We start from the raw sequence: 24,950 nt of genomic DNA on the forward strand, positions 1-24,950 counted from the left end.
AGCTCAAACATTGCTGCTGCAGTTTCTCTGATCCAAGGAAAAAAACAAACCAAAAAGGAAAGAAAAGGCTTTGCCTAAGTAGAGACCAAGCGGTCAGCAAAGGAAATACCATTCTGTGAAAAGCTGTGAAAAAATTCAGGTTGGGAACTTTTTAAAATGCCTGCACCCCCAATTCCACCAGACACTCAAGGTCTGTGGCTTCAGGGTCTTAAAAGACACAGTAACATTTTTTGGCCACAGATAATTATGGTATTTAATATCATTGTGAATCACCTCAAGACAACAGGGATTACTCCCAAAATGATAATTTGAGGTTAACTTTAACTGGGATATATGCACACGTTTTGGCTTTACTGGCAGAGGTTTGGGGCACTAGAATGAACATAAAGCAGCTTTAGAGCCATCTTTGAGGCAAGTGGCAGGGCACAGTTCTGTGTCCTCACTGGTGGATGCAGCACAAGGCTGACTAAGTTTGTAGCTAGATAAGTAATGTCTTCTCCTAGTAGGATGTTTACAAACCAAGAGCTAAGCTTTGTTCCTTTAATGTAAATCTGATTTTTGTAGTTAAATTGATTTTCCATGGATGCAAACACTTTCCTATATACATAAGCCATCTTTCATCCACTTACCCTCAGGACACAAGATTGTTTTGGTGCTAATCAAAAGAAATAGATGGCTTCTGGCAGTGCTGCAAAAAGCACTCTAAAACTGAAGTAACAATTCAGCCGAAGCCTCAGCATTCATCATCTATCTAATTTTCTCACTTAACCCCCAGGATGGAATATAGAGCTGCACTTCAGTTTAGATATATACAATTGTACAGAAGTGATAGAATCCCAGGTTTGCATAGTTTCTTCTGTTTTAGCAAGAACTTATTTTCTTTTATTATTTGATTTCTAAGTAACCTCTAGAAAAACAATTACTTTTAGAGACAAAAATTGTAATGAAAATGGGGAAGATTATTACTGTGTTACTAATCTAATGTCAGCTACTTTACAAGTGAAAAGGATGTTCTAAAGATTACTTTGTTGTAATATGATGAATATTGCAATAAGTGCTTCTTATTTCATACAAAATGCCTCCAGCATTTTTAGTCAGAAACACAGTACCCAATTTTACATGTTGTATTCTGTGCATAAATCTGGGTGGAACTGAATTTATTTGTTAAAGAAAGCAAGGAAGTTTCAAAAGATGATTTCTTAGCTGTATATATACAATAAGTACTAAATGTTTATTTTGTTAGTGAATTTTCAAAAACATATATACAGATGGAACAACTGGAAAATGTACATGTCTAGTACACAATTTAAAGATTTTCCTATAGAGAGGTTTTGCCACATCAATGTTTTGGGTTTTCTTTGTTTTTTTTTTTTTGGTGCTGTATTGAATTTTTCATTTTTTCCCCTTTTGTTTCTTCATTTACTTTCACACTGGAAGATAATATCTGAGGTCATTGATAGAGTTCTATAAAAATGATAATTTATTAATGTGATTTTAACAGATAGGTTAGGCTTTAGGAGTTAATATTTAATGTACAGATTTAGATGCCTCTTGTGATGGAAATTATTGAAGTTGTTTTATTTGACTTAATACTAGTCTTGGAATGTGGCTTTGAGCTGTCTCTATTTTCTATCTAAATGTGCTTAAGGGACAATTATGATTTTTAAACTTTCATTAGTATCTACAATCTTATGTACACGTATACCAGTGTAGGCACATTGCTTCCCATCAGACCTATTCAAATCAACTCTAAACCAAAGCAAATTACATGTTATGGTATCTTTATAGCCTGGACCAGGAAATTCAGCAGCTGAAGCAAAAAATATATGAGGGTGATGGAGCTCAGAAAGGAAACCATGGAATATTAGATGAGAGACTCTCCCATAGCACTTCCCCTGCCAGCCCAACAAAGGCACAGACATCTCCTGCCCCACTGGTTGATGAAAGGTAGGTGACCTGCATTCCTGCAATGGAATGCAAACAATAGCTTTAAAAAGAGATATTTTGAAAGACCGTTCTGCCAGGGTTGAATTTGATTTATATACTGGAAGACTGGTCTGGAAGTAAAATTGATGTTCTGCTGTAAGTAGCCAATAGCTTCAGCTGTTGCTCCTGTGCATTTTGTTTTAGAATACAGGGTTGGGAAACTGTAGGCTGAAAGGTATTTAAATAGATTTTGAGTTTACAGTTACCTGTCTATATGGTTTTGCTTCATATATGCTTAAGGCAATGTAGTAAATTTAATTGTCTTAAACTTTTTTTAATAGGACAGCTGCCTGGCATCACTGAAATCTTTAATTTCCCTTGTTATACTTAGACATGGCAGTTGTTGCTGTCAGCTCTTGGAAGATTCCTTCTGTTTGAAGACCAAACCTTTGCTAGTGCAAGTTGCTGATACCACAGCAGCAGTGAAGGCAAGCTGTTAAATTACTGAAGATGCAACCCCAACCTTCTTTATTCTTCATCACTTGTAGCCTCACTGCCTCTCGTGTGTAGAGCTGCACTCACAGCAGTGGCTGAACCTGTGCTCTAGTCATTTGTTTAATTAATAACAATTTTTTAACCTTTACTGGTTAGATAAACACTCGTTCAAAAGTCAGTGTTCCTTCCTTAAGGAGGGATAAAATGGGTCTAACATTAAGCCTGCCAATTAAGAACTGTGCAGTACTTAGGGTTAGAAGCATTTCAAAGAGCCTTTTAGTCTGCCTTGATTTTTATGTAAAATATACTATTTTTCCATACATACACACACTTTTCTGTATCTTAAAGGATAAATGCCTTTATTGAACAAGAAGTGCAGAGAAGGCTCCAGAATATTCATCATAAAGCTGAGGATAATCATGTTAGTGCTTCCTGGTCTACAGAAAGTTTCAAGGTGAGCAAAAATGGGTGGGAGATCCTGACCTTCAATGGATCGTGTCTAACCACTGATTTAGTTTTCTTGTTCAGTAATTTCTATGTTTTCCTGTGTTTACTTATTCTTAATTTACCAAAAAACTTTAAAAGAAGTAAACAGTGAATGAGGTAAAAGTTTTTAAATTTTAATCATATATTTATTTCCAGTGGCATTTTTATGTTGCATTCTGGTTTTTTTTTTGGCAGGAAAGGGTGTGTAAATGACAATAAGAAGCTTGCAAATAAAATCTTCATTTTATGCCAGAAAAGATTTAACTGATGAAAATTAAGATTCTTCTGGATGGAATTTCATACTTACAAACAAATGCCTATTCAAAAACTGGTGATCTAATGATCCAAAGAGTGGATTGATTGACTTCTAAGCCAGTTGTTTAATAAATATTGATTGTTATTTTTGTCTATTATAATGTCTCTTCCTCTAGTACTTTTAAATTAACTTATACAAGAAAGGCACTTTTTAATAACCTCCTGCACCTTTTTTGTGCTTAGGACAATGAGAGGCACAATAACAGCACTATTCAACGCAAGTTGAAGTATGAGGTAGGTCATAATTTGTCAGAATGAAATGCTTGTCTTAAATTATGGCATGCCCTGTAATTAAATTTCATAATGTTTAGCTGCATAATTAGAATTTTGAATTCACAGCAAGATTAATGGCTAACAGAGATGGAGGTGCATCTTACCAGCTGGAATCAAAGTGATTTTCTTTTAGATTGTACTTAGCTCTTCCTTGTTTGAAAGGTGTGGTGTTAGGCTGGATCGTTCTTCATTGTTTTGCCATGATTCTGAATTTGGAATAGTATCCCCTTCATTATTTTTAGAGGAGAAAAGTGTTTAATGAGCATTGAATTAAATTTAATTTAAAATAAATTCATTTAATTCAATGATTGTCTGAATTCAGAATACACATAACATTTTTGACTCTCAATGAACTGCTGTGAGGGTGTCTGTAAGGTAGCAAAAGGAACCAGGCAGGCTGTGTGTGTCCTGAAGGATTCATGTATATGTGTGTTATTCATGTATTAAATCTAGAAATACATTATATTGTATAATGTATAAATACATTATAAATATGTATTATTAATATTTATAAATATTCATAAATACATGTATTTATGTATTTTTAAACTGATGCTCAGACCCCTCTCACCATATTTAGTTGTCTAAGTGCTGCTTGTAGCACAGTTATAGTCTTGGTGAGTAAATCCTAGGTACCTTCATGGATTTAAACTGTAACAACAGAAGGGCTGCAGCACCTTAATCTTGTACTTCTTTTGACTTTTACACTGATGTTTTTCAGCTGTGTTGGACTTTTTGCACTCTGTTGGCTCATATGGGTTTACTTTTTCTGTGCTTGTGTGGGGGGAAAAAATTGAGGGCTTATGAGTTTCTGCATTGCCTGTTGACTTTCCTGGGGTTTTTGAGCAAAGCATATATAAAGCAAGTGAAATGGATACTGTACAAAGAAAAAGCAGAGGTGGGTTGAAAAGATGAACTGTTCCTCATCAGATCTCAATCACTGCTATTGGGTTTTTGAGAGACAGAGAGATTGTACCAATTTTGAATGGTTGTATAAATCTATCAAAATCAATCCTCAGTTAAAGAAATGTTTTGGTCAGGAGACTTTACAAAGAGATTTTTATTTTCTTGTTTTGGAATTTTTAACAGAAAAGTCAACAGTGGCAGCCACACAATGGCTTTCCACTTCTGTCTAAAGATGGCAATTGTGCTTCAGAGTTGTGTGGAGAAAATGCAGGAGCAAGAGACCATAAGAAACAGAAGGCATATACAGAAATGCTGGATTTATTTTCCAGTTCTGGATGACATTCCTCCCCTTGTACATCAGAGAAGGCATTTCAGAATGAAGGCATAACTCAGAGCAGGAGAGCTTTGCATGTCATTGTGACATTAGAAGTAGTTTAATTCACTCTAAAGGTACTAATACTTTGAAGAGTAAGAATGTTCTGTATCAGAATGTTTTATCTACTTCTTTACATAGTTCTGACTTTATTAATGTTGCTTATTCACTCCACAAGGTTGAAAATTTCAATCATATTGGTGATAAAATAATTACTTCTCCAGATTGTGAGAGCTCAAGAACTGAATCTGATTGTTCCCACTTGAAACAGATTTCTTCTGCAGGATCCTTAATGGGTGCTGAATGAGCAAACTGGCTTCAGCATATTGTGCCTTTTCTTTTCTCAGTCTAATGTGCATTCTGAAACAAAAACTTAGAAAGAAACAGCCCATTAAAGACAGTGCAACCAATAGATGAAGACCAATCTAGTAATTCTCAGCTTCCAACACACAGTGCCTCTGATTTGGTTTCTTTTAGGTCAATAACTTCTTGTTTTGATGCAAGACCAGAATATGCTTCCAGTTTGGGATATTTTTTCACTCAGCTTTCTTGCTTTTACAAAGATACCAGTAGTCAGCTGGTCAGCAGTGCAGTGGTTTCTAAACAGATTGAGGAGTTAGGAAGTTTGTGTGATGCAAGTGAGAGATGTGCCCAAGCAATATCATTAATAAAAAATCTGTCATTTATAAGAAACTTGCAAGTAAATGTGTTCCTCAAGTCAGGCATGAATCAAGACATATCCCACACTGGTGGTGGTGCTAAAGATCATACTGAAAATGTCATTCAGCCTGCATCCCCCATCCAAGAGGCTGTCACAGTGAGCATAAGCATGGACATCTCTGATGCTTTTGTGAGAAAACCCCCTGAAGAATTTGCATGCCATTGGGAAAAAAAGAGCTAGAAAACAGTTTAGTGTTAAAACAGAACTTTGTGCATTTTCCTGATTTTTTTTGGAACTTCAGGTCTGTTCTCTGGAAAAGGTACTGGAATTTTTCATCTGTGCTTTACCTCAGATTTCTGTTAGGGTTGATGAGTTGAAAGGTGTCTGTTGGCAGTTGCAGAAAACCAGACCCAGAACCTGCTTGCTTACTCTTGTTGGGTTCCACTCTGTCTGTTGTTATTTTGTCAGCTGAACAAGGCACCTGCCAGAGTTCCTTGGCAGTATCCCAAGGTTCCTATCAGCACTATAAAGGAGATTCAAGTTGGCTTTGCTGGACAGAATATTCGACTTCTGTGTTCTGCTGAAGATGGTTTACTCACAATATTTACCTATAACAAACACTTCACTCAAAAAATTTGCAGTGACATGAGAAGTTTGATTATTACAGTTAGATTGTTTGGATGATGATGTTTATTTAAATAAATTTCAGCTCTTGAAAGATGATTTGATGCAGATTTCACTGGACTGGACTTCAGATATAAATAATTGGTTTTTTCAAATGGAGTACAATTGCCCTGTAAATTTCCAATTGAGTTAGCTGACCTGGTTTGCTTACTCTATGAAAATATGGGAAGTATTAAACCTTCATTAGGTGACGTTCACATACTGCTGTCTACATCAGTGAATGTAGACTGTGCTGAGCAGGCTGTGTATAGGAGTCTTGTTTTTACAACTCCTCATATAGGTCTCTTAAAGGAAGATGTCTTTTTTTCTGCACCTAACATTTTGGATGCTTCATGGCAGTGATCACAATTTGACAGCCTTTGGTTGTACAGTTTGAATGATACCCATTGTGCAGTTTTGCCAGACAAAGAGAAGTGCATATAAATTGAGCATGTGTTTTCTAAAAGGAACAAGGTTGGACCTGATTCAGGAATTGTTTCTTCTAAATACTGTGAAAAAGAAATAAATACTCTCCTGACAGTCATCCTATCAATTCTTCAAAGCAGTTTGCATATCCCTTTGGAAATCTGGAAATTAACATTCAGTTCAAGTGAAGAAGCCATTTGGCTAATTATGCATTTGACTAGGTATTGAAATCCAAAAGAGTTTAGATACATTCAAAATAAAAGGCTAATAAACATTGATAAAATCCTTCCCCCCCCCCTTTTTTTTAATCAATAGAGAAAAGGGACCTTTGAGCTCTAAAGGAATACCCCAGACTGTGGAAACACATCTAAACAGTAATAATTATTAATTGAGTGCTTCCATTTTGTACATCTCTGATATGCTGTACATACAGTTCCTTGGGAAAGTGAGGAAATTAAATGCTTCTATGTTATATGGTAGGTGGATGAATACTATAATCACAGCTCTGTCTTATGATTTCCATTTTGGCTGTGTTTTGTAGTTCCTTCCAAATACTATCTATCTTCATTAATGTTTTCTCTATTCCTCCTTGGTTGTCTTTTCCTTAATCTTTTTGATAATCTTTGTTTTTCATGCTCCTCATTTATTTACTTCATGCCCTTGATCTCAATATTTCAAAACATCTGCAGATTTTTTTAATCTTACTTTCAGTTTATACTCTTAATACTATATATGTTGACAGCTTTTATATGTTGCAATTTTGGGAATATTAGCATTGACAATTCTCTTCCTCTTCAGAGTTTTACATTTAATGTTTATTGCACTTTCTTATCAAAATTTGTCACAAGTGCAAAAGGAGTTGTGCTTTAAATAGCATTTCAAGCTTTGGTGGTGCTGCTGTGGCAAGACAGATGTTTTGGGGTCTGCCATCTGTGAGCACGTTTCTCATGCTCCAGCTAGGTAGTTGACAACTGGGGACACACTGCCTGACAGATGGAGTGAATTTAACTCTGTCCATGTAATGTTCTTGGCCTTACTTTCATCATCCTCTGCTTGCTTACTGATGGGCTTGTTGGTGCTGTGAGATTGCCTCTTTTACAGTCTTTCTGTTATTACATCCCAAGAAAAAATGGAGCTGTTGGACATTAATAGAATATGTCCATTAGTCAAGGCTTTCCCCTAGCTTAGGAGGAGGGGTATTTTACCAGTTAACCCCTGTCAGATATTCTAATAATAAATAAGCTGTTGTCTCCTATCTTTTGTTTCTACCCTTATAAGAGGAGCTGAATATCTTTTGAATCCTGTTGCTTGAATATGCCATCTGCCTTGTTTGAGGAAGATGGTTCTTGGCAGAAAAACCAGTGGTATCTCATCTGAAATTCTAAATGATGTTAGCATATTGCCAAGCAGAGGTGAAATCTACCACACAGAGTTAGACTTCAGTCTCTCTCCTAGTATAAGAACATTTCCCATTTGTTTTTACCATATGTTAGGACATGATAATGTAACTCACATGGGATTTAAAAAGAAATAGCTTGCATTGGGTAGGGAAGTTATGTCTAGAAGGATGAGCACTTGTTTGGATAAAGAGTTATGGGGGGGTTTTATTGTTACATTTCTACTTCCTTGAGGAAGTCCAAAAATGAGCAAAATGTGTCATGTTATTTTGAGGTATTGTGGGGTATTTTTTAACAAAGAATGTGTACACAAATGAGTAGACAGAATAATATCACCATGTCAGTCCTGCTCAGGAGTGGCTCCCTCATTGACCATCACTATGAGATTTCTTCTGGGCCTTGCCCAAAGTCAGCCTTGAGTGGCACTACCTGAGAGAACTGTCTTGATCAGGGCTGTTAAAGGAAATCAGTCTCTGAAACCAGTGTTTTTTCTGATTATACTCCAAAGTTAAATGTTTGTGCATTTTGTGTTTCCCAATAATGCTTTTTCTCTTCTGTGCTTTTTAAAAAATCTAACTCAGTGAGTACTCTGCAATTTTATGAAAAAGAAATTCATAGCAGTGTATTTTATTCTAATACTTCTGCTATTTTTACTATGTGAAGTAAAAATAAAGACGATTGTTTATGAATATCAAAGCATTATTTAATGTATTAGGGTGCATTTTCCTCAACACTTTGTGTTTGAGATTGTTTTTCTCTCTATTAGCTGTTTGTAATAGCTCTCTGAAAATGACTGTCAATAAATTACACATTGACAGAGGTGGCTTTAAGAGTGGCTTTACGATTTTATTGCTATTTTAAAACAGATGAGGTTGTTTTCAGGGGAATGAACTTCTCTTTTCCCCCAAGGAAAGAACAGCTTACATTTCAGTGCTCCAGAAATGAGTTTTAGCTGAAAAGCTGGTAACGTGGGCAGTAATTACAGAAGAGCAAAATGGACAGGAGACAATATTTCTTGTGAAAACAAAGGTTGTTAAAAATATTTTTCCATTCAAACATAAACTTTTTTTATAGTTTCTTAAAAAAAAAAGTTTGTGGTAAATATACTCTAGATTAACTCAGTGTAATAAAAATTCATTTTCTTTGTTTTATTAATGCTAATGTTAAGGGAAATTACATTGTCATTTATAATTGACTGGCAATGTAATAACAGCCTCCTCTTCTTGAGAGCCATGATGATGTCAAAGGCTGTCTGTAACAGGCAGAGATGTTTGTGAATGAGTTTCAAATCCTTCTCCAGCTCCTACACAGTCTTACATGTACTGGAAGTCACCAGGAGTTGCTACAAAGAAGATGAATGTTGAGAATAAAGTTACAGCTCAAGTGATGGATAGCAGTGCTAAATACAAATATATAACACAGTCATGACTGTGAAGTGATTGTTTTTCAATCTTTTTGGTTGTTAACTTATATTTGTCATGCTGCTGTTATTTTTTGAAGTGCCAGTTCATTAAGGTTTTCAGACCAAATATGTTCAATGGAGCAAGTAGAGGACTTCCTTTAAGGCAGTTTTTCTGCTTTTTCCCTCTGAATGCTTATGCTCCTTTTGGGCATAGTGACTGCAAAGCATTAATCTTTTCAGTTGCAGAAATGTTTTCTTTTTGGCATAATTTCAGAGTTACATATTCCATCTGGCTGTCAGAGGAATGAGCCCTCATTGGAAGTAAATTTTTAGGTTGTTTTGTTCAGACTGTGCAAATTTATCATAGTTGAATTTTCTGGGATTCCAATATGATTAAAAAAAATAGTAGGAAACTATTTTGACTGTGGATTGCTTATTTAATTATAAAATGGGTTTGAACTTTTAAAGTTTAAGAGCTTTCTGAATTGCCTAGACCCCTGCAGCTTTGCATGATATTTTAAACATTTGTTATAAAAGATAGAGATGTACAAAAATTAGAGCTAACTGTGAAAACTTGATTAATACACTGATTTTTCTGAAAGCATTGTAATAAAAAGTCTTCTGCTTTCCCTTGGTTTTGGTATCTAAGCTGAAAATGCCTTTTCAAATAAAGGAATATTTTTTAATACACTTCACATGAATTTTTGTATGCATTAAAATATGCTAGGGTTTGCTTATAAGACAAGAGCCACTTTGTTTTCAAATAATTCCTTCATTTTAGAAGTAATTTCTACCTCCTCTTTTCCTGCTCCTCTGACCAAGAACACATTCTCATTTTCAGTGAAGTTCTTTTCTTTTTTTCCTTGTGTAGTGATTTTGGTTTTCCTTTCTTCTCCCTATTTGGTATGTGCATGAAAGAGGATGGTCTGTCGTTCCCTGGGAGCAAATCCAGATGACCTAAAGGACCCAATCAAAATTAGTATCCCACGGTATGTCCTGTGTGGGCAGGGCAAGGATGAACACTATGAGTTTGAAATAAAGGTAAGTGCTTATCATTTGCTTTCCTTTAATGCTTTCCTTCCACTAAGTGCAGTTTTTGGTTCTCCTTGTCTCAGTACTGTTAAATAAGAGAGATGGGAAGAATGCACAGTAGAGGACACTATAAAGACAAGTGTTTTCCAAGTGGGTTGATTGTGCAGAGGAGGATGGAGGCCAAACTCTTGGCATGAGCAGTTCCAGAGCCAATGTCAGTTCAATTTGAAGAGTTCCAGAGATGAGGATTAAATGCATATTGGTTATAGGAAAGCCCTTTACTGAGATGCAAGTGTCAGCTATAGAAAAGGCTTAGACTTGAAAGATTTACCTGAAATAATGAAAGCATAAAAGCTTTATTTAAGTATTTTGCACATATGCAAGACAAAGGCTTGATTCCTTTCACACTCTCTTTGGTGTTCTGATTCTTCCCACTCTGCATTTCCAAGGTGTTGCTTCTCCAAACTATCAGTTGATTTTCTGAGTAGAAATGCTGGGGGAAAAAAGCATATTAATTTTGTTTCCTCTGGTATGCAGCCAGTGTTTTTTCCAAGCAAGATCTAAAGTCTAATTGGAAATGTGCTCTCAATGTGTGTGGACATATGTGTAGCATAACTGATGCACATGGCATCCGAGACAGAACTGGCAGCCTCCTTTCCTGAATGTGCTGCCAGATGCTTCATTAGCTGCTGTGAGGTGGAGGAGTGACCTTCCTCACAGGGCAAAGGACCATTTTTGAACTGTGCTCTCTTTTGAAAAGGCTTTTATTAAGATGGGCAGTCTTAGCTTTGTTTGTGCTAATTAAATTTATCATTTTGAAACATACCATGCTATTTGTGGGTGGAATGCCTCCTTTTGCCTGTTGAACTTTGATTTTCTTGGGGCTAGTGAAAGCCTGGAGCCAGGGAGATGCTGAGAGATGAGTAAGTGCACATGAAACGTCCCCATGGACTCTTCTACTCAATTTTCAGCACACAGGATTTACTAGACTAGCTAATGGTTAGTGAAGATGGCTAAAGTGAAAATGCAGCTTCTGTTGGTGGATTTCTTTTCAGGTATTCTCCCTTCATCAGTAAAACCCATGTAAGCCTCTACAAGATCTTAGCATGAAGGAGCACTTGGAAGACCACGTGCAGTTTGGCAATTTGGGGAATGTTTCTTATAGTCATTCCTCACATGAATCAATCTAATGAAAAAGCTAGTGCTTTTTCCTTTCCCTCCAGCTCTCTGTGTCACACTGGATTGCTCCTGCTGTAGTCAGGATTTAGCTCCATGCTACAATCCACAGACCTTCCACAAACTTTTTTCTTTTAAATGTTGTCCATGCAGAGCTCCCAGCTCTACTTTGATCTGTATTAATCTCTAGAAGCTCCTACAGTTATTCTGTAGAAAATTAGAACACCTGAAATAGTAGGTTTGTACATTTTTTTTGCCTTAAAAATCAGGAAAATGTGGCAGAGGGAGGAGACTAAATGTACCTATTCATTTAATCTCTTCCTCATAGGTCAGAATACCATGTCAGCTGTCAAAATAATTCCTGATTTCAACCTTACTTCACTTAGTTCAAGTTTATTTTCAGGTCATCTGAAATATATGTCAGTTGTGGGAAAGGACTGAGGTGTTGCTAGCCCCATTTTCTTTTCTAGGTCCTAAATAAGCTTTCTTCAGCAAGGTTCCTCTTGCTTTTGGGAAAATGGATTGCTGACCTGTCTGCATGTCATAGCACTTTGGAACCTGACAAAGTGACAAGTGATGATTGAGTTGAATTTTAAGACAGTCCCCAAAACTGTGAATTCTAGGTATCTCAGAGGTATTTTCTTCAACAGATGTTTCTAGTCATTGTGCTTGTAGTTAAATCCTACATATTGTTATACAGAGCAACAAATGTAATGCATTTCTGTATATAACAAATATATTAATTTCTCCTTGTGACATGCAGTAGTAAAGATGATTTTGTTAAATGCCAGAAGAGAGAGAATGAGTTCCACTTTCCTTGGCAGCTTCATGATCAATTCATAGGTCTTTCAACCCTAACATATTATCCAGTAATAATTTGTTTTAGTGCAGGGTAAGCATCTTGTTGGTATAGACATGTATGGGAATAGGCCAGCAGGATGTTCTGTCCACTCAGGTTCTTCCATACAGATCCTAATTAAAGATGTTGAGTGAGTCCTACAAGAGCTGACTGGAGAGAATTCAAAATAGGAAGAAAGTGATACTTTATTAGAGCTAAGACAGCATCTTCATTTTGCAGCAGGAATATGTCATGGAGCTTTTTGTGCTAGTCTACTATTAAGTATTCTGTAAGAATTGATTCATTTCCAAAAAAGCTTCCATCTGAGTGACAGTTTTATGTGTTGTCTTTAAAGACATGATGAAACAGTAATACCTTAATCAGGTCTAAACATATTTATGCTACAGCTAAATTAGTATGCCAGAGAACGATTCAGGTATTTCCCCCCCTTCCTTTCATGTTTAGACAAGGCTGTGCTAGAAACAGTGTGGGAAGAGCTTTTGCTCTTAAATCTAATATAAATAAATAAAATATAAATAAAACCAGTGGCATCTGTTATGGACAGTGCCCATGATTGCAGACAGTACCTATGGTTGGCAGCAAGGCAGCAGGGAAGGTGGAACTCCAGCTCTCAGAAAGACTCACAGGGTTTCCTGAGAGCTGGTGATGGAAGCAAAGTCTGGAATCAAGCACAGCCCTGCAGGGATCCTCTGGCAATACTGAAAGTTGTAGTTAAGCTTTCTCATTCTCATTCATCTTTTCCACATTGTTCTGAGTTCGCTCCTTTTATTTATCCTGTTTGATATTCTTTTAAAACTGGTTTTCTTGTGTTTCAAAGCCTTTTAGTGATGCCTGACAAGTACTCTGTAAGAAAAGATCCAGGCAGATGTACCCTAAAACAGTGCTTTCCTTCAGCTCCAGTTGCATTTCTGTTCAGCCAGATGCTGTGTTGAATCTGCTCAAAAAGTCCACATTTCTAGTCCAGATTTATTTCTGAGTTTGGTGAACTGTTGCAGAGTGGGAGTAAAGCAAGAGGTAGTTCTCATTGATACAATGTTCTTTAAGAAAATGATGCATGCCCCATAACTGCCTACATTAGTAAGAAGTCTAAACTTCTGATTAGTAAGAAGTCTAATCTTCTGTCAACATTATCAGATGAATACCCTCAATAATAAAATAGAAAAAGGTTATAAGAAATTTTTAGAAAACTTCTAGTTTTCCAGATACTGTTTTCCTAGTGTGAGGAACAGTTTCAACAAGGTTAATAGGAAGAAATAGGAGTTCTCATGATGACTGTAGACAGTTTAACCAGCCTAAATAAAGAAATGAGGCATTTCTTTTTTATTTTCTCATTACTTTCAGAATGAGGTGGAATATTGCTTTTTTCTACCCTGGTCATGGTGTTAGTTGTGTTGCTATAGAGCAGAAAGAGGACAAATTCTGTGATGTGCTTTACAGTGCAATGGATTGAAAATGTCTCCTAGGTTATTTTCTATCAGTTATCATGAGAAGAAAAGATAAGGAGACAGGACTGTGATACCTTCTTTCAGATTTATAGGTTTTACATAGGAAATGCTGCCTTTGAATGGGAGAAACAAAACAACCCACAATTCTGAGGCAAATCTAGGATCACAGCAGTGCCTAGATAAGAATATTGCCAAATCTGTCTTGCAGATGTACTTAACCATATGGTTTTTGTTCTTAAGAGAATACTTTTAACTGTATTAGCAAACTATGTAAAAAGCAAAGGACTTTTCAGAATTGCTTTACTGGTTCAAAACACCTGCATATATCCCTCTCCCATTCCTACAGAGTGTATAGTCTGTCATACAGGTTTTTTTTAAATGGGGGAAAATCATCCCAGACTTGTTAAGTCAGTTGTAGGAGTAAAAGGCCATATTCTAGAAATGCTATTGGTATGCCAGGTGCAGTGTAATTCTCTTTATACAAGTGGAGATTGATTCTGTCTGTCCTAATAGCAGTATTGCTGTGCTTTGGGGGCCACTTAAGACTTTGTTTAGCATTGAAATTTGTTTTTCAATCGTTCCAGCTATAACAACAATAAAATTTTGCAATTACCTGCAAGTCTCATTACAAGAAATTGGAAAGTAAACAAAGAAGATGACAAGGACCAAATCAGGCCTTGGATCACCAGAGCTGCACAAAGTCTTTTGATTTTTGACTGTAAAGTCAAATGCTCTAGTCACAACACTTTCATGGCCCACTTAGAAATGTCCTTAATTAATGTCACCTAATTTCACATAGTGTTTAATATCTCAGTTTTGATAATAACTGATGGTAAGGTTGGTTTGCCCTCCCTCTTTGCTCCTGTTGTTATGCACTCAATCCACAGGAGTAACAATGTTTATTTTAAGAAAACTTCCTATATAAATGCAATGTTCATCACCATTTTGAAGACACAGACCAAGAGTGTCTTAAAGGAATGTCTTCTACTAAAAGGTGGTATAATATTTTACCCTACAAACTGGAATCCCATTCTATGTGGTAATGAACTCTGTATGTCTAAGAAATGTGTATTTGTTAATTGTCAATATCTGTTTATAAGAATATATATTTTATATATATATATATATATATATATATATATATATATAAATATTTTGAATATTTTGAGGCTACACTTCACTTACTCTGGATGTTATTTATTCATTAATGGAACACCTACTGATAGTAATACTGAGAGTCAAATAGCTGCACCAAGAAGGGATTGGGGATGTTCTAATGCGTTTACAGTCTTATCAAACCACTGTGGATTAAGAAATAAATGCATTCAGGTGTTTTTTTGCTTTGCAATCAGTGCTCCTTATTAAATACAGTTCTGTCACTGTAATGAAAGAAAAATTAAGTAAACTTATAAAAGGTTTTTGGATTTAAGACAGCTAAGAACTGTCCATTTTAATCTTATAACCTTGTATAGTGCATGGATTTTAGACTGTGTGGGTTTACTTCTGTTTCTTGTGTTTATATTGTCTGCTCTAGATAACAGTCTTGGATGAGACATGGACAGTGTTTCGGCGGTACAGTCGTTTCCGAGAACTGCACAGAACTTTAAAACTGAAGTACCCAGAGGTAAGCTTTGGTAAAACTTCTTTTACACAAAAGGGTAGAGACTTGAAAAAATGTGGTTTGAGATTTGTTCACTCAAAAAGGGAGGTGATTTCAGACAGCCAGCACAATTTCACTAACGCAGTTCCTGCCTAACCAATTTAGTCACCTTCTGTGATGGAGTGGCTGTATTGCTGCACATGGGAGGAGCTATGGGCATCATCTCTTTTCATCTGTAAAGCCTTTGACATAGTGTCTTGGTTTGAGACAGTTTAAGGAGATGAGCACTCTGAAATGAGTAACTTTGCCCTACCTTCCAACCAATCCCTTTCCACCATTAAGGAATGAGATAACAGTAAATATAAGTGGAAAAATAACACATTACTAACAAACAGAATGCCAAGAGGAAAGAAAAAAAGGTCAATAATTTCTAGGTACCAAACTGCAAAAAACTCACAACCCTACTGGACCAAAGAAAGCCAGAAATAGCCTTTCCTGAGATGGCACGAGGCAGGGACAGCCTCTGGCTTGTAGGACAAAGGGACAAGATGCCATCACATCCCTCTTGGGAAGGCAGGAGCTGTACAGAGCAATTTTAGCAGCAGATGAAGACTTGCTGGCTCCTGTGGGGTCTTCCTGTTGCTTCCTCCAGTTCTCAGACCCTGCTGCTGTGCTCTGCACTTGTGGCTGTGGTGTTAGTGTTCAGAGACACATAATCACAGAATGATTATATGTAGGTGCTTTTATTGAAGAGCTCTGGGTGTCAGGGGCTACCAACCCAAATCTGACTCTGACATGCATTTGGGATGAGCATGTTTTTATATTCTATCGTTATATAACTTTCATGTTAATTATTAAACTTATATTGTTCTATTGTATACATAGATTTCAGCCAAGCATGGCTCCTCGTGGCCCCCCTTAAATTTCTAACATAGTTTCTCATGATTCTTCTTATGATTATACAATAATTATATTTAATTACTAAACAATCATCACATCTAACAATTATATCATTTATCAAACTGCTTACTTAGGTGCAATGATTTGGCAAAAGCCTAACATTTTCAGAGTCTATCTTTAACATTTTCCAGGGTCCCACTATCAGTGGGATGAGGGAAAAGCACTGGTCTGTGGGTGCTGGCATGGCATGGCCTGGCTCCAGGAACTCTCTGGCTTTTTTTGCTGCCAGCAGAGTTTGCAAATTCACTTTGAAATGGTTTCTAGTTGCAAAATGCAGTCTTTGTGGATGGCTATGGTTGTGCAGCTGAAGCTGCCGGAGAGAAAGGGGTTCTGCTCCTGTAGCCTTCTCTCCTGGAACAGGCAGCCGATGGATTCGGGCTGGCTTGCTGGAGCCCATGGTGACTGGCAGACACCTGCAGAACTCACCTCAAGGCAGCTCAAATCTGCCAACTGCACTCTCTCTGAGATGGGGGGGAAAAAACAAAAAAGAGAGATCCCAAAAAGGGAGGAAAAATCCTTTGCCTGAGCAAAGACCAAACAGCCTGCAAAACAAATACCACGTGGCAAAGGAGCTGCCTGGGAGGACCAATTCTGAAAACAGCCACAATAGCACCTCCTCACACACACAAGGTCTCTGGCTGCAAAATCTGAAGGAGACTAGCAGTTCTTGGATGCAGGTAGATCTGGAATGCAGTAAAATTATGGATCTTCCCAGGACACATGGTCCCCACAACATCCTTTTCTCTAATTTGTAAGGAGATGGATTTGATGGGTGAATTGTTTGGGTGGGTGAGGAATTGCTTGGATGGTCACATCCAGCGGGTGGTGGTCAATGGCTTAAGGTCCACATAGACATCAGTGAAAAGTGGTATCCCTCAGGATTCTGTGTGGGACCAGTGCTGTTAAATATCTCCATGAGCTGACACAGAAGGAACAAGCATACCCTCCTTTGGAGAAAGGCTGAGAGAGTTGGGGTTGTTCAGCCTGGAGAAGGCTCTGGGTAGACTTTATAGCAGCCTTTCAGTTCTTGAAGGGGGATAATTAGAAGGATGGGAACAGATTATTAGAAATATGGGGACAGATTTTGAAGCAGGGCTGTGGCAGTAGGACAAGGACCAATGGTTTTAAGTTGCAGAGGGCAGATGCAGAATAAAGCATTAAGAAAATTTTTACAGTGGCACAATTTTTACAATGCCTTGAGAAGTAGTGGATGCTTCATCACCAGATCTATTCAAGGACAGGTTAGTTGCAACTCTGAGCAGCCTGATCTAGTTGAAGATGTCCCTGCTTATGGCAGGGGACTGGGCTCAGTGGCCTTTATAGGTCTCTTCCAAACCAAATGATTTTATAATTCTGTGACTCCTCTCAGACGTATGTGTCCCGTAAGACTGACAAGCCCTTCAGCACTTCAGAGATCCAAGGGTGCTCGATACAGGATGGATGTTGCAATGAAACTGTGGCTCTGTGTGTTGCTCCTGGCCATAAATTCCCTTTACTGCTGACTGGCATCATTCCCTGGAGGTTTTGTTCATTGTAAGATACTTGTAGTCAGATCCTGTTGTCCGTACAACTTCTTATTTGGAAGAAGAGCATTGCTTCACAGATACCCTTTCGTAATAGTGGCTTTCAAGTTTCTGCAAAATGAAAAATTGATCTGACTACTTCAGAGACTCTGGGCATTTAGGATGAGGAGCTGTGCCTGATGAAGCTTTAGTTCATTGGAGTGAGCGTTTATGGAATTACAGTTTTTAGTTTTCACATCTAACTTTTAATTATTAACATTTTTCTTCCCTCCTACATGTTCCCTTGGTTATTAGAAGAAATAAATCATTCAAGCAATGAAAGTGACCCTGATTTGAGAGTTACCACAAGTAAAGAAGCTTGGGCAGTATATTAAAAAATATTCATATGTTAAAGAAGGAGAGACATGCAATAGTGTGCACATGCTTTCTTGGTCTTCGTTAACATATGTTTAAAGCTAAAAATGAAATGAGCATAGAACAGACCTTGAATCTGGGACTCAAGATTGTTCCCATTCCAAAACAGTAGGAAAACCAGAAATGGAAACTACTGTGCACCAAATATCTAAGAAAAAGTTTAAAAAAGAAAAAGGAGAGAGAGAAAAAAAATTGTCATCTTTTTTAAACTACAGAAATTTTAAGGTAAAATTGAGTTTTTAGTGGGAAATTGAAATGTTCTCTGTACATAAATGCTTTTAAAATTATTGCTTGTGAATGTCAGTACAGTTTTTTTATTTGAATAAATTGCCATTTCCTCTTGGATGTTAGAGCTATATCTGTCAACAGGAATATCCTAATTGCATCTAACTCTAGAAAAAAGAGCCAGGCAGTCATCCAAATGAAAAAGGGCCACCTGAATTCCTGTGCAGACTGATTTTTGCCATTTAGGAAAATGTGCTAGAGTAGTCTTCTTCAGAGTTGGTTATTGATCCTGACAGTACATTGAGGAACAACTGAATTCTTTAATGCTTGCATCAGAGGGAGATCAGCTTCATTCTTGTAAGGAGTAATTGGATTCAGGAGGAATCTGATATCCTTAAAGCCACTATTAAAATGTCCCGTGTGCTGCAGCATATTAATTTCACCTTTTTGAATAAATACTGTCATTTGTGACTGACAGTACAAATTCAGGCTTTTTTTGGTGTTTCAGGAGGAAGTAGGTGTGTTTTTTTTATTCTTACTTATTTGTTTGTTTTGAAGAACCATGACAGCATGAGTAGTATTATTAGGTCAGAATGAAGTCCAGCATCCAAGAGTGTATAACAGGATCCCAGCCCAGAGCACAGGTACATACTTTGCTTCATCTTGGAGTCTTCCCAGCTGAAGTTCTTTTTGTTCTAATTAACTGTTCATAGTTCATATTTTTCCTGTGGATTTTATCTGTATTTCAAATTCTCTACACTGCACACTTTCTAAGTATCTTACAGAGGCAATTTTCTTTTGCAGCTTATTTTCTTTTATCATCTTCTCTCTGTGGTTTTGCCTGCTAGGTCAGTATATTTGCTAGTTTAATGTGTCAGTTTGTTCCTTATTGACACTTCTGTGTTGCCATATGTTTGTGTCTCAGGTAAGCTTAGTGAGATTCACATCTAGTGCATTAACAGAATTATTGGTTACTTACACCAAAGCACAAGTGTCTAATTTCCATGTGGGAAACACATGATATTTGTATTAAGCTGTCCCTTTGTGAAGAAGTTTTTTAGGTCACTGCAAGCACCAAGTCTTACAAGGTTGCCAGTAGTATTTTTTCCAGCCTTGACTGAGCTTTCACTTCACAACAACTTTCACCAGCTTATCAGAGAGGTTCAAATACACTCATATTTGCTAAATACCAAGCATGCTAAAGATTAGGAGAAGCAAGAGAAGCATTTGATCACGTGAGCCAGTGCTTTTAGATAGGTACTGGCACAAAGGTACCTGTTCTGGAAACCCTTGCAGCACCACTGATGACTTCTCTGTTTTACACAGTGCAGGCACAGGTTGTGTCCATTCCTGCTTTGAGACTTGGAGCATCGAAGGGAAAGGCAGGTTTGTGGGCAGAGGAGACCTAGATAATATGCAGTGGGTTTCTTCTACTTGTCAGCATTTCTACAAACTACTGTGTCCTTGTTTATGAGAGGGGAAGAGCATGTTGTGATGGATGAAACACAAAATAATGTGTGCTGCAGTAAAGATTTGGCATTTGTTTTCTTTGAAGGAATTTCATTAACAGTGTTGCATATGTGAATGACTGATGGCTTTCTATATTTTTACCTTTATTTCAAATAGCTGTAATTTATGGTAATTTTGGATTAGTTTTGCAACGTGAGTAGCAGTTCAGTTTGTTTGGTAAATTGAAACTCATCTGTCTGCTTCTGCTCATCTGTCATTGAGCTAATTTAGGATTCACTTAGGATGATGCTAAAATGCTTTTTAATACCAAACTTGTCAGAGTTGTGTCTTTAGTCAGTATGTATTATTTCAAAGAAACGTGGTCCTTACAAGGATCTTATCAGAATCTATCAGAGTTGAGTTCTATTTTGCACAGTTCACCTTCCCACTCTAAATTAATATTTATAATGAGCAGTGAAAATACTGTGGGCATGTTTAATATATGAGTGTCCTGCTTTTAGAAGTGAACTTTACAGCTCATTAGTCGCTCAGCTCTGAGTTACTATATCAGTATTTTAATAATTTGCTGATCTTGCATTTCATGTTTCTGCCACTGAATTCCCAAAGGGATGTCTTGGCAAACTGATGTATTAGGAAGGTTTTTTAAAAAAAAAGTATCTCTTTCAAAAGCAGAAACTTATCTAATATCTTCTGGTCTTAAAAGATGTCATATATATGATATATCTGCACATTTCTTCTAATGTAATTAAGGGGCTGCTGACAACTGCTTATCTAACTAAAATGTGTCACATGCAAATCTTGAAAGACTGAAGAAGCTGCAGCTGAGTGGGACTGAGCCAGTGGCAGATAACTACCAAGCATTTTGCCATGTCCAGTTTTTGAGGGAGGCTACATGACTGTCATTTGCCCAGCTCCAGCTTTCTTGCACTGCTGGATTGTTAATGACATTAACAATTTTATTACTTTTAGATTTTTAAATAAGACCATACTTGACTTTCAGTTGCAGTAGTCTCTCTAATGAATGCACTTTTTGTTTGTTATTAGTCAGAGAAGAGAGCAAATGGACTCTTCATTCTCAATAGAGGAGTGAGAACTTCCATAGTTAGATTCTCCTGTTTTTCCCTCTGCCTTCATCTTTTCTTACCAGTTACTGGTTTTGGAATAGTACCAGAATGTTGATTTCTGCAGAAAACTTTCCTTCCTGAGCCACATCTTGCTGCAAAGGACATCTCACTCTCCTAACACTTCCTCACTATCCTAACACTTTCTTGTCTCTACTTTCTTTCAAATGAGAGCAGAGAGAGAGTTCCTGTTTGTCTTTCTCCTACTCAAATCCAGGGTTTATGAAGTCCCTCCTTCATATGGGAGTCCTTAAGTCCCACTTGCATCCAGGTTTTGTGGGGCTTTCACTGTAGGCTCTGCTTATTGAGTTCCCTGTCAGTCATCTTGAAAACTGTTTCTGTGTGCATAAAAATCTTTACATGTTGTTAGGGGCAACTAATAGTGATTCTTGACTTAAAATATTAGAAAATCCCTGGGGAGCTGCCAAGGAGAAGCTACAAGGCATGCTTGCATTTATAGATTCATTTATGGACATAAGGACATGCATGTGTCCTGTTCAGTAGGAGTGCCACAGCTATTGACTTGTAGCTTATTTAACAGAATGTAGTATCTGTATTTAATTTATGGAGGTCTGTGTATGAGCATATATTTGTGTCTTTTGGGGTCTGGGCACAAAAGGTCTGTTAAGAGTTTAAAAATAATTATGGATCATAACCTGTAGGAATTACATGAAATTCAAAGAGCAGAAAATAATTCTCAGATTTTTCAGAAGTACTAAGTGAATGTTTTCGAAAATATGCTGAAATCAAAACATTTGTTGCAAGCTTATTTAAAGACATTTTAAAATACTTTGTAATATTTCAGATTTTTCAAAACTCAAAAAATAGTCTGTTTTTCATCCAAAGTATTTTGCATCTCAGTAAAGAAAGACAAATGTTTGCATCTCAGTGACGGCAATGTCTGTTTCATCCCTCCATACTCACAACCACCCAACACATGATGTGTATGTTTGCTATTAAAATAGAGCAGACACCAGTTTTTTAATTGTTTCTTAAGTTCATTTTAGACACTTTTCTACTACTGCTTATTATTCAGGTGTAGTTCAGCTAGGTAATGATTAATGAAGAGTCATGAACTGTTTAGGAGCCACCACTGACTGATCTCACTATTCTTTCCTTTTGACTCTGTACTCCTCTTTTGGGTGACTGCCAGGGAAGCATCTCTGTTTCCTTTTTAAGAGGTCCATACATCTGGTGCTCTTGATAAGTGGTAAGTGGGAGAAATCTTCAACAGAAATAGCTGGCACAGGTAATGGAGAGGGGATGAATTTGATGTAAAGTCATTAATTTTAGGAGAACATCCTTGGATTCTGGAATTGATCACTGACAGAAATGCAATATATTACTAACTTTCAAAACGTGGTTGTTGTGAATTTGAGGATTTTTATTCTCCCCCCCCCCCACCCCAATAATCTCAAGGATAATTAGGCAATTTCTGTGCACTTATGTAATTATTAAATTATTTTTTAATGTCTTATCAGACATGCAGAATTTTCCCTTCCAATGAAGAATGCAAACAAAAATTAAACCAAGAGTGGAGCAGTAAGGCAGCAGACTTGTGCAGAGCACTTGGGGCAGTGTTTGGGCTGGGATCTTGGCTGTCTGACTGCTCCAGCTCTGGTTCATAACTCTGCAGCTGTAGAGTTTTATTGAATGCAAAATTTATGCTCATATTCTGTGATGGAGGTACTTGGCTTGCAGGGCTGGCAAGCCTGTTGCCATGTAACTGGTGAGCTCCTGGAGCTGAGGAGCTAATTTGGCAGCAGAAGTCAGAAGTTTGTTGCATCAGAGCTGGTTGGACTGAAACTGCTGATTTTACCATTGGATTTTCTGGTTTACTGGCATTAGTTTACTGGATTTTCTGGTTTACTGGCATTACATACATATTTAGTTAGTATGTAAGGTGTAGGTAGTATGCTCACATTGAATGCAAAATTCTGGACGTTTGGATTCTTCTAGTGTTCAGTTTTAAATAGCAGAGAGTGGTATAGTTGTAAATAACAGAACTTTCCTAAGACAATGTTGAAAATTATTTTGTTCTGAAACCTGCTGAACTTATGCCAAAGTCTTGATCCTGCAGTGACTGAAGTCCCAGTCTATTCACAAATTCATTCATTGTTGACATTGATGTTTAGAAACTCTAGAGACTAAGAAGCAATTTAAAATCAGGGGTTATGTGCACCACAGAGAGCAGGGTGTAGCATTTAATACTGAATATGATTGTACATATCTTGCTACAAACGTTATCTCATATTTTAGAAAGTTCAGGTTTATTTGGATATGGATTCTCAGTTCAGATTCTTTCATGGAGCCCTATGACCTTTTGTAAGCATAGCCTCTAACAATATTTTAAGATTTGTCTATTTCTTTGAAAATTTGATCCAGTGAAGAAATAAGCTTGTTGATGTGTTTTGGCTGAACTGGAAGGATGTTTCTGAGTGTCTGGATATGAAGTAGCAAATTTGGTTTGTTTTTTTTTTCCCAAATAGTCAAGACTGATGCACTGTAGTTTTAGTGGTTTTAAACAATGGTAAAATATAATAGGACTGAGAGATTTGATATAAGAACCATAGGATGAACATCAAACACCAAAAATGTATAAACACTCTTAAACAATCTAAAAGCTTTTTTTTTAAAATGGAAATTGTGTATTAGGGCACAGTGAAAATGAAAATTATTTGCAACATTGATGTGCTTGGAAATAGCAAATGCTATGATGTGTATTCTGGCAGAATTATATGTAGAAAAGCATTTAGAAAACAGTTTTTGAAATATGAATCTAATTAAGGGCAGACCTTAATTTTTACTTTCTAGCATGGGAATTTAGTAGGCTTGGTAATACATCTTTCCATAAATATCGAAAGAAAAAAAAATTAGTAACTTTTAGAACATGTATTTGTGTGTAAACCCTTTAATAATATTATATGAGCACGTGATTATAGCCTTTGGCTTCTTTCAGTACAAATTACAGTAATTATGATGTAGTTAATTTTAACATTCATATTCTTGTCACCCAGAACAGCCAGGAAGTGCATGCACGGGAAGCATATTTTGTCACATGCACGTTTCCAGCTCCTGTTCCTAATTATATTATGTTCAGAACAGTCTGCAAGCCTGCTGGTTTATATTTGTAGTACTTCCATATCAGCCTAAGTTTGCCACTACTTACAGATGAGATTTGAGTGGTAGATCCTTAGAAGCTTCACCTGGCCTTTCTTTTTGCACCATGAGACTGCTGAAATTTTTAGAAGAAATTTTTAGCATATTTCTCAGTACATCTATCTACAAATGAACAGAAGGATTCATCCCAATAAGTAAAGTGTAAAAAACATCACTGCTAACGATATAATGTAGTTCAGTGAAAGCTTCATTACAGGGAAATGTATTTATTTCAAATGGTACCTCTGAATTCATGGTTGCTAACCAGAACTGGAGCATCAGAGACAACAGCAAACCCTCCAGCATATTTGCTTCCAGCATAATACACAATTCTCCATCTATTTCTGGTTGGAAAATGAAATCAGTGTGTGAATTTCAGTGTGTGAAATTGTTGTGACAATTTCGTATCACAGCACTGAATGTGAATATGTAGGAGCCTTGTAAAAACCCAGATGGGGATTGATTTGTGTTTGTTGTTGCTTTGGGTACTAGATTTGTGCAGCAAAATTTTCTTGGCTTGGTACATATGATTCTGCAGAGATACAGCCTCTCTCTATCTCTTCTCCTTTCCTTCCTTTCCTCCTGGGGTTGTTGATGAGACCTGGCCTTTTTGGGTTTCCCTAGCAGCAAGTGGAACTTGTGA

At 37.0% G+C, this 24,950-nt stretch overlaps 1 protein-coding gene across 1 annotated transcript in view; it reads left to right on the top strand.

Moving 5' to 3' along the window:
- KIF16B (kinesin family member 16B) overlaps positions 1-24,950 on the top strand; it is a 139,339-nt gene that overhangs the window by 84,118 nt on the left and 30,271 nt on the right. Inside the window, exons 21-25 of the mRNA XM_066547784.1 lie at positions 1,789-1,947; positions 2,770-2,875; positions 3,406-3,456; positions 10,242-10,364; positions 15,370-15,459. Of these exons, the coding sequence (XP_066403881.1) occupies positions 1,789-1,947; positions 2,770-2,875; positions 3,406-3,456; positions 10,242-10,364; positions 15,370-15,459 (529 nt within the window). The remainder of the gene's footprint in view (positions 1-1,788; positions 1,948-2,769; positions 2,876-3,405; positions 3,457-10,241; positions 10,365-15,369; positions 15,460-24,950) is intronic.

This window comes from Molothrus aeneus, chromosome 3, assembly GCF_037042795.1.
Source record: "Molothrus aeneus isolate 106 chromosome 3, BPBGC_Maene_1.0, whole genome shotgun sequence".
NCBI lineage: Eukaryota > Metazoa > Chordata > Aves > Passeriformes > Icteridae > Molothrus > Molothrus aeneus.